The sequence below is a fragment of the Sebastes fasciatus genome, chromosome 22 (assembly GCF_043250625.1).
Source record: "Sebastes fasciatus isolate fSebFas1 chromosome 22, fSebFas1.pri, whole genome shotgun sequence".
Taxonomy (NCBI): Eukaryota; Metazoa; Chordata; class Actinopteri; order Perciformes; family Sebastidae; genus Sebastes; species Sebastes fasciatus.
Window position 1 is genome coordinate 16,043,791 of NC_133816.1, and position 10,906 is coordinate 16,054,696.

At 41.8% G+C, this 10,906-nt stretch overlaps 1 protein-coding gene across 1 annotated transcript; it reads left to right on the top strand.

The window, feature by feature from the left end:
* The first annotated feature begins 9,168 nt into the window (after positions 1–9,168).
* Positions 9,169–10,906, top strand: LOC141760509 (uncharacterized). Its single transcript, XM_074623365.1, has 2 exons — positions 9,169–9,590; positions 10,309–10,906. The coding sequence occupies exons 1-2, from the start codon at positions 9,305–9,307 to the stop codon at positions 10,722–10,724; spliced, it is 702 nt and encodes a 233-aa protein (XP_074479466.1). The 5' UTR covers positions 9,169–9,304; the 3' UTR covers positions 10,725–10,906.

Below are 10,906 nucleotides of genomic sequence, written 5' to 3' on the forward strand. Positions count from 1 at the left end.
AGGAGCTGTAAAGAAATTAAACAAGTTTCAGTGTGTGGCAGAATGTTTATTTTACTTCTCTTTATCACTAATTTCTGTAACACATATAATTGGGTGACTTGAAAGGAAGTGCAAAACCAAACATTTCAGAAATTAAATAAACAAAACCAATAAAACTACAACTTCTTTTAGGTTAAGGCAACAAAACTACAACATCTTTAGGTTTAGGCAGAAAAAAAACAGTTAGGTTTAGGTAACAAAACTACAACTTCTTTAGGTTTAGGTAACAAAACTACAACTTCTTTAGGTTTAGGCAACAAAACTACAACTTCTTTAGGTTTAGGCAACAAAACTACAACTTCTTTAGGTTTAGGCAGAAAAAACAGCTAGGTTTAGGTAACAAAACTACAACTTCTTTAGGTTTAGGCAACAACATTACAACATCTTTAGGTTTAGGCAGAAAAAACAGCTAGGTTTAGGTAACAAAACTACAACTTCTTTAGGTTTAGGCAACAAAACTACAACTTCTTTAGGTTTAGGTAACAAAACTACAACATCTTTAGGTTTAGGCAGAAAAAACAGTTAGGTTTAGGTAACAAAACTACAACTTCTTTAGGTTTAGGCAACAAAACTACAACTTCTTTAGGTTTAGGTAACAAAACTACAACTTCTTTAGGTTTAGGCAACAACATTACAACATCTTTAGGTTTAGGCAGAAAAAACAGTTAGGTTTAGGTAACAAAACTACAACTTCTTTAGGTTTAGGCAACAAAACTACAACTTCTTTAGGTTTAGGTAACAAAACTACAACTTCTTTAGGTTTAGGCAACAAAACTACAACTTCTTTAGGTTTAGGCAACAAAACTACAACTTCTTTAGGTTTAGGCATATAAAATCACTTAGTTAAGTTTAAGGAAAAACATTGTGTTTTGGGTCAAAATAACTTTGAACACAAAGAAAAATACACATCGTTGGTGTGATGAGAGTTTATGGGCCTGAAAACAAAACAACGAGTAAAAGAGGCTAAAAGCTCTGTCGAGATGAGGGGAACTGCAGAGTCGGGGATAATTCTCCGTCTGGCCAGGCTAGCTGTTTCTTCTGCTTCCCGTCTTTACGCTATGCTAGGCTAACCGTGTCCTGACTTGATCTTGAACTTTTGATCTTAAATGCTTTGTTCTATACGAGGGAGTAACCTCTATCATCAGTTCTCCATCATACTGCAACTCCAAAGTTTAATTTCTGTTAAGCAGCAGCCAATTCCCCAAGAAACGATATCATTGGACAAACCTACTGTCTACAAGCAGGAGGATGAATGAGCACCAATATAAGCACACCCAGGTATACAGGAATACATTAACACTGCTGGTTTATGACAACAAGCCGGAATGAAAAAGTTGTTGCTCATTGTTTTTGAAGAGAAATTATCTTTCAACCAGCTTCAGGCGTGTTCCACATCTCTATTAGGAGACTGTGCGGCTTGTTCTGCTCTCAGCTTGCCAGGAAATATCTTCATTGCTAACAAATGTTGTCTTTTCCCCGAGGCTAAACAGGCTCTCTCTACTAATGATGTGATGTTTTTCAGTGACCTTTGACCTTTACATAGAGCCACCCCCCAAACATCCTATAAAACCATGTTTTAAATATAACCTAAGGGTGCCTTAAATTGCTCCTCTTCTTTTGCAACCATAGCCTGTTTTCATTCTATTTCGTGTTTTGCTGATGGCTCTTAGTACCTAATTTCTCCTTGATCAATAAAGTTTAATTTGATCTCAGCCTAGATCCCACTGACGATGTGTGGTGTAGCTGTTTAGTATTTAAAAACAGGCTTCAGATGTCATCCTGCCACATTCCTTCCACACTTGTCTAGGACACCTACCCAGACCTCACACAGAAAGCACCTTGAACAGAAGAGCACCTTGTAATCAGCCTCTGCATCGAGGGAACAAGTTATAGCTTGTCCCCATGAACAATGCTTGTGTTTAGAGAGCTGGAAAGATCATGTTCAAGGAGCTGAGTGCAAAAACAGGATTTCCAACGGTCACAATCCTCTTTCACATGGTAGCAGATAGATGCCTATTTACACATCCAACCAACAGAGAGCAACATTAGCGGTCATTTGGAGTCATGTTTGTGTCCTCCTGATGAACATATGTTCAATATTCACTCTCTCTCTTTTAGCTCTGGTTTGGTCTCCACCAACTCCTGAGAAAAATATCTGTCTCTTAGCTGCTAAATGCTCCACTATGTTCACCAGGCGGTGTGCAGTGGGTTTATCAGAGCTTTATAACTGAACTAACTGCTGCTGAAAACCAGGTTGATGAGAGCGGTGAACAAAAAGAGTCAAGTTGTGGGTCGAAAGACTGAAACAATGAGCTAAAAGAGGCTAAAATGCTCCATAGAACTGAGGGGAACTGCAGAGTTTGGTGATAATTCTCACTGTGATTGACCTCTTTCACATTACACATAGTACATAGTTATGGTTAGGATAGGTCGTTGGGCAGTGAGTCTCGCGAGAGTTTTTGCAAGTTTTACAAGTTTTCGCAATTTGTGGGTTACCTTCTAGACACAACCCTAACGATACTAACAAGTCATGTGATAAACGACTGATGCAACCCGTTCTCACTCCCAACTCATCAAATACCGTCGTTTGGTATCGTCAGTCCCGTGAGTCATGCGTGTCGCTAGTCAGTGAAGTTAACGTCAACCACCACCGTTTCCTAACCCTAATTAAGTGGTTGTGTTACCTAAACCTAACTTCCTGTGAGAACGCAAGTTTATTTTGAAAGGACACTATGCATGTAACAAGTGTATATTGACATGCCGTCCCTGGTCCGTCCAAAAGTAACGTAAGAGTGGTAACCCATGCGTCGGTCTCCGATGCTGAGGGGCACTGACCAAGCGGCGGTATTTGACGAGTTGGGAGTGAGAATGTGTTGGACGAAAAGAAAAAAGGTCAACGTTGACTTTTTCACACGGGACACAAACAATGGTCTTCTGGGTGAAAGTCCTGTGTTTGACCCATCACCACTCCCACCACCATAAAGGGAAAATCGCGCTTTATTAGCATCGGTATCAGACGCTGAGGAGCACTGACCAAGCCGCAGTATTTGACGCGTTGGGAGTGAGAACGGGTTGTACTTACAGATGTTAACAGTTGGCATTCACTATATTGCCAAAAGTATGTGGACATTGGTCTCTGGGCCTGTTTTTCATGGCTTGGCCCTGTAGTTCCAGTGTAAGGTCAACAGTTTGGGTTTCCTATTTCAACATGACAATGCCCCCCTATACAGCTCCATAAAGACATGATTTTCAGTTTGGTGTCGAAGAACTTGACTGGTCTGCACTGAGCCCTGACCTCATCCCCATCCATCACCTTTAGGGTCATCTGGAACATCAACTAAAACCCTCAGCAGCCAACATCAGTGCTGGACCTCCCTGATGCTCTTGTAGTTGAATGGAGTGTGTTTTCATGTTACAATGAAAGCACATTTGAAAGGCAGTCAGATGAAGGAAACATGATGAGCAGCATCTTCCCTCCTAGTCTACATGAGCACACACTACTAAACCACGCAGCTTTGTGAGGAATGAGACGTAGAGCAAACCAAAGTCCAACTGCATGGCAGAGCTGAGTGAAGATTAGAGCAGATAACAGCCTGTCCAGCATTGTGTCACTCTAAATTACTGCATGTCACTGATATGAACTGTCAGTGTAACGGCACAAAGGACTCACTAATCTGTCCTGGTAAAGATTTGACTGATGTGAGTCCCAGAGGGGAGGCTGTAGACGGGAGGTGGGAGTGCTGGGAAAGGTCCTAATGTTAAGCTGCCTGGAGCACTCTGAGGGTCCTGTCCTTGTTTTGCAGTTGATCCTTTTCCTGTTTTGGCAGAGCGTCATGTTACAGTCACTCTACAATGTAAAGTCAACAAATTGCATCCAGGGAAGCCGTGCTATTTCCTGACATGTTGGATGCTGTGGATCTAGATCCTAGACAGATAGGTGAAGACCACCAACTTCCCCTTAAATTAACCTCACATGTCAGGAGTGAATTGTTTTCTTCACTCACATTCAGGAGGAGGCTGAGTGTCAGAGCCAGCAGGTCTAATGACAGACTACATTGACATTCCCATAAGCTTGTGGTAGTACAACATGCACTCCCTAATCCAAACATCAGTGTTGGATGGCATGGCACCACTCTCTCCAGCTCATTTACACCCTCTTAAACGGGCACTTCACAGATTTTACACATGAAGGTCGTTTTTCATGACGAGTACTCTACTCATCCTGTGAAAACAGTTGCATAATGTCATCTGTGGCCCAGCAGGGAGCCCTCCAAGGTCACACCAGCATTTAAAAACAGCAAGACTTCAAAGCCAAATTAAAGCTGCAAGCAGCGATGAACGGGCCCTCGCACATTCACACGCTTCGGGGATACTGGCGGGACGCCCGGGCTCAATGAAACAGGAACTATGCTGAGTGCAATGATGCCTCCCTCTACCATGTATGACAAACGGTTCATGGGTTATGAAAGGGCGTGTGGCTAAATGTTATGGCCCTACGAGTCAGTATTGGCATGTAAATATCCTCAGGCTTGGACCGTCATCGTGGCTGAAAAATGTGGAGCAAATTTGACAAAGTACGTAGAGGTTACAACAACTTCCTGTTTTATGGCAAAAGGCCGTGGCTGACTTCCTGTTGGGTTTCGGGTATACCTCCAAGAGGTTTTTTTTGTGCGTCTCCACATGTTACATCTGCTTCCAAATTTCATACATGTAGGTGAAACCTGAATGAGGAGCTACATTTTTTCAACTTTCAAGGGTGAGCCAGCGAGCCATTTTGCCACACCCAAGCCCGAGAACCTTAAAATAACAAACTTTTCAGTGTGCAAAGTTTAACAACTTTCTGAGCACCGTAAGGCCCTCAAAAATACGATTCATTTCAATAATAATAATAATTCCTTCAGTGAAGATCGGTTCACAGAGGCTATTTAAATCCATGAGTCTGGACAGTTCTAATCTCAATAGATTAGAAACAGTGTGCATAATACTCAAAGTTCTTTACAAAGAGCACTAGCCATCAGTTATGTATATGAAAAGAAACAAAATTTCCCAAACACTTCTGCACCAATCTCCTTCAAATTGAAAAACGTACTACACACATAATGAATTCTACGTGTTACGACTCTGTTTTCTTTGGATCCAGTGTAGTTCTGAGATACCAAGATTAAAGATTAGACATATACCAGCTGTGGAAACCAAGAACATGTGTTTTCTGTCTTGTTTGCTCCACACATCGCAAGCATAACATAATAATCAACAGTCATGAAGGTCAAATAACATGTCATAATTCCATCCTCGTAATGAGTCACCTTCACGTAACCCGGCAGAACTTCATCCGGCCTTTCCCAAAACATAAACTTCAGTGGTGATGATCACAAAACACACAGCTGTGAGGGAATGTGATGTGTCATGTAACAAGTGGCTTCGTCCCACAGCTGTCTGTTCCATCCATTCACAGCTTCTTCTTCTAATCTTAATAATGACAGGGTCCTTAGCAGCCAGCAATTTTCTAAGAAGACGAGCCATCGGGGAAGAAGAAGGCATTCTGCTGAAAACATGAACGGGGAACATTTTGGCTGCCGTCCAGCAGCGTAGTCCAGAGTGTGCAACAAAAAAGCCTTAAAAAAAGCTTCCTTAAAAGACTCCCTAACTGGCAGAAACCAGAGCTGAGTATGGGAGAAATGGGTGAAAGTGCAGTTTTGTGCACCGGTGCATGTTGCAGTGCTGTACCGTTACAGAAAGAAGAGCATGTTTTAAAATGATACCCCCTTTAAACGCACCATCACTGATGATGAAAAGCAGATTTCATTAAATGTATATCTGGCTGTGTTAATTAAATACTTACATTTAGACTACAGGAGATTACTGTGATGATAAAAGGCAGATTTATCCTTAAGATTATAGTTTGTGAGGAGACAGAGGGGAGAGAACCAAAGACAGATAGTGCATAAATCAAAGTCATTAAGAAGAAAATTACCCAAAAAAGGAGAAGGAAGAAGAAAAAGACATCCAAGGAAACATCTGATTATGTTCCAGATCAATAGTAGTCTCCAGCAGAGATAGATTTAGACATGTCCTTACCTGATCTGCTAACATCTGGCACCTCTTCTTCTTCTTCCCTACCTGTCTGCTCTCCTCTGCTTTCGACTGCAACTCCCTCATTGACAGAATCTTGCTCACTCCTCAGTAACAAACTCCACCCACCAGAGAGTGAGATGATTAGGGAGAGGGACGGGAGGGAGGGACAGAGGCTGAGGACGGCTTCCTCCTCTTGTTGCTGCTGCTGCTGCTGCTGTGGGATCAGTAATCGGAGCAGAACAACCCAAAGACAAACACCGGGCTGCGAGATCAAAGTCTGTCCAAAATGCCTGGTGGTTTACGGAGCAGCTTTGTCATTACTGAACAGAAAAGAGGCAGAGATAAAAGGCTTAACAGCACACACTAATGTCAGGACCACACCAAAGGAGAGAAAATGGACCTCATGTACTCTATAAAAGAATACAAACCCTGTAAAGCCACAGACAGGGGTGTAAATCTGAGGGGGGGAAAAAGGAGAGTTGGACCAGATGATGTGAAAAAACACAACGAGTTTTTGAAATCAAATCTAAATCCTGGTCTTCAACTTATACAAAAACTGTAGTTACTCATATTGGATTTCCCTTTTATGTTCTGGATGTATCAAATGACTATAAGTGTCAAAAGTTGTCGTTCGTGGTGACAAACCAACAGAGAATTATCACCAACTCTGCAGGTCCTCTCAGCTCTCCAGAACCTTTTAGCTTCTTTTAGCTCATTGCTTTGATTATATACACAGGCCTTTAGTGGTGTGTGTGTGTGTGTGTATATAGGGCTGTCAAAGTTAACAAGATTGATAATTCAGAGGTTGTAGCGGGCTCAGTTTTAAAGCTAGAGTGAAGATACTTGTATCATATGAAACTAGAAAACTGTGTCATACTAAGTTGTCGGCAAGGAGGTTAAATAACGCTCCAAATTTATGCTACATTTTGTTGAGGAAAAACTGGCATGACCATTTTCAAAGGTATCCTTTGACCTCTGACCTCCAGATATGTGAATGAAAATGGGTTCTATGGGTACCCACGAGTCTCCCCTTTACAGACATGCCCACTTTATGATAATCACATGCAGTTTGGGGGCAAGTCATAGTCAAGTCAGCACACTGACACACTGACAGCTGTTGTTGTCTATTGGGCTGCAGTTTGCCATGTTATGATTTGAGCATGTTTTTTATGCTAAATTCAGTACCTGTGAGGGTTTCTGGACAATATTTGTCATTGTTTTTTGTTGTTAATGCTCAATTCTAGTGTTTTTTAAGATTAAGTATTAAAGCTGAAGTAGGCGAGATTAGAGCAAATATGATTAAAAAAAGTTATTTTTATAAAACGATGTGACAGTAGTACATGAAACAGGTAACCTGGAAAAAAACATGTTCCTCTGTGTCCTCCGGTGTCCTTCGGTGTCCTCCGGTGCTACTAATGGCATCTGCAAGATTTCACAGACCGGGGGAAAACAAACAGTAGGGGCTGACCTGGGGTCCACTTTCCAGCAACCGTCTATGAGAGCCGGCTGTCAATCACTCGCAAACTCCGATCAAACGGTCAAACTAGGCAGCGCTGATCAAATATGAATCAATATTCTGTTACTGTAATGCCTATTTCTCACCTCAAATGTTTTCAGAATCATCTTGTAGTGCACGGTTTAGCTGTAAAATGAGAAAGTTTGTGACCCGGCAGCTTCCTACTTATCTCCCATACCTGCCATAAACCTCCTATAGCCTCTTAGCTGTGTAAACGGTGTACCAGAACAACATTTATTAAAGCCTTTTTAAAGTGAGTGAAGAGAAATTCCTCCAAATATCATTTTAACACTGCTCTACTAATATATAAAGGACTGTAGTTCTGCAGGAAGCCAGTAGGGGTCAGTATTAGCCTGAGAACATAATGTGACCACTACAAACACATGGTATTCCATCTAGCTGCCTTAGTGAACCACTGTTAAAGCAAGTTAAAATGATTTTTCATTATGTAGTACCAGTTTTATGAAAATCACATAACCATTAAAACACATAAAACCACCCTGTCACCCAGAAATGATGTAGATGCCATCAGAATCATCATTCTAATGTTGTTAGTAATATGTATATGTATATCAAGATTCAAGATTCAAGATGTTTATTGTCACGCCGGTTATACAGGTACAATCGTGTGAAATTCTTTTGCTTGGAAGCTCCATTGAAATAATAAGTTATTTTTTTTAATAAAACAAGTTTTAAAGTTATTTTATTTTAATACTTGATCAACCGTTTATTTTATTTTTATACAACTTTTTTAATAAAACTTCTTTAATAAAACTTTTTTAATAATACAAGTTTTAAAGTTATTTTTCTCATATTATATGTTTATTTAAATAAAATACTGACTGTGTACCAGAATAGAGAATATCTAGCGAATGTACAGTGGCAATTGTGAAGAAATAACTGCTGCAGCTCCTCCAGACCAACAGAGGTTTCCCGTGTCTTGTGAAGTGACGGGGCTCCGCAGCGAGAAACGTTATCGTCTCCGACCAAAACTCTGGTGTATCCCCTGTTCCCTCCGGCTGCGGTCGGGAGGCTGAAGCAGGAAAAGCCAACACTAGGATCAGCAGTGATTCATGGAGAGACCTTCGTCTGGTCAGCTAACATTACTGTCAAGCAGGTGAAATATAGAGTGATATTGTGGTTTTAGCTGACGTGTGTCGCCTCACTGTTTTGAGCGATGCTCGTTCATGTCTATGTAGAGCACAAGCGCGAACCCGACGCTGACTTTCATTGACTTATCGGCCACAGGTGTCGCTGTTAACAAGCATTTCTGATTCTTACAAACAGTCCCTTTAAAAAAGAAAAAAAGTGGAGTAGCAAAACTATAACTTTGCTCCCCCTTATTGAATAATGGGGATGCATTTGCTCCACTGGCTCCATTGCTCTGGTGCATGTGCATCAGCCCAGTGTTGGCTTGTTGTTGAGAGCGGTGCAGCACTGTGGCTCAGTACAGTCCACGGTGGAGTGTTTGTCAAAAGAAAGCAGCATTCCTCAGCTTCAGAATGGGATTGCTTCACTAAGTCCTGACAGCCCCTGTGGTTCCTGCATACCTATTAGTGCACAGACTGGTACAGTTCCGCCTGCCAGGTGGAAATACCAGCAGCACTTTGACAGAAAAAGAAAGTGCAGATACAGGATCATATCAGACTGGTTGGGAAATCATTTGAGCTCAGAATGATGCGAGGAGTCTGCTTGGGATTTTTAGACGTACCGCTGGTCTTCCTCCTGCTGGGCTCCGTCACAGGCCTGCTGCAGACGGATCACCGCAGAGATGCAGAGGATGACCAGGATCGTAACAAGGCCATTTTGGAAATGCTGCATATCAATAAAGTATCTGCGAGCCATCAGGCTAAGCCACATCCCTACATGAGAGGGATCTATCAGCGTCTGGACTCACTGGAGGCTCAAGACTTTGGGACTTCAGATGGAACGCTGGTGCAGAGTTTTCGGAGTGTTGTTGGTATGTGAAATTAATTACCATCTTGTTTTAAAGGTCCCATATTATAAAAAAGTTATGCATTTTTATTATAAAGCAGGCTTAAGTCCTATATAAATACTGTGAAAGTATCGAAACACTCAATCCACAGGGAAAAACACACAGCCCGTATTCAGAAACTCTGCATTTGAAACAAGCTGTCAGGATTTCTGCCCATTTGTGATGTCACTAATATACAATATTTAGACCCTTGACACAATTTGAAACGTAAACATTCTAAATGTGTCCCAGTTTATTCCTGGTTGCAGTGTATGTGAATGTCATCAACTGACAGGAAGTACACATGGACCCAAGCTGTTGCCTAGCAACGCAATTCCGTCAAAATGCGCTAAAACGGAGCGTTTCAGACAGAGGGTAAATACAGGTATATTCAGGCCGACAGTATGAGGAAAATAAAGGTTTATTATTAACATTACAGCATGTATACATGTTCTAGTAGAAACACAAAATACAAGTACGAACCTGAAAATGAGCATGATATGGGACCTTTAAATTTGCTACTTTCTTCTAATCACGGAAAGTGATGTTTTACATTTATCTGTATGAATGAAAAATGGTCAGCAAAATGTGTAAGTATACATGATTGTTAGTTAAGGAGCAAAAACACATTGGTATGTTTCTGCAGAAAACCTTGTACTGCAGACTTCCTTCCCTTCTCTTTTTATTTTCTTTGGATCACCAGGTCCACATCAGGCCCCTGCAGGATGGATCTGGTTCAATGTCAGCAGCCTGAACCCCTCCATGCTGGGTGCAGAGCTGGTTCTGTTCAGGAAAACCCTGCACCCCCGTCCCATCAGCGTGACCGTCACCCTGCACAGTGTCACAGCTTCACAGGGAGCTCTGAAGGAAAGTCCTGCCCTGGAGGAGAGACTGCTGACCCTGGACCAGCGATCCTCATCTGGATATGATGTGTTTGATGTGTCAGCTGTTCTACCTGTGAAGCCTCTGGAGGTGCTGGGTTTCCAGCTGCGTTACACAGACGAGAGTGGGAGTCTGGTCCTTCATGAAGCCCTGACACAGAGTCTTTACGGTCTGAACATAGGCTCCCTGAGTGAACCCTTACTGGTGCTGTACCAGTCACACCCCCTCCACATCTAACTCTGGGACCACTATTAGTGGGAAGATGATCACATGTTGTTTTTTTATTAAAACTAATCCACCTCTGATATGGTGGATATATTATACACAATGTTTCAGCACAGAATTGACAAGCAGGTGAGGACATGATGTAATAATGTCACGGTTAAAGTGTTGTAACTTTGAGATGCACAAAACCATAA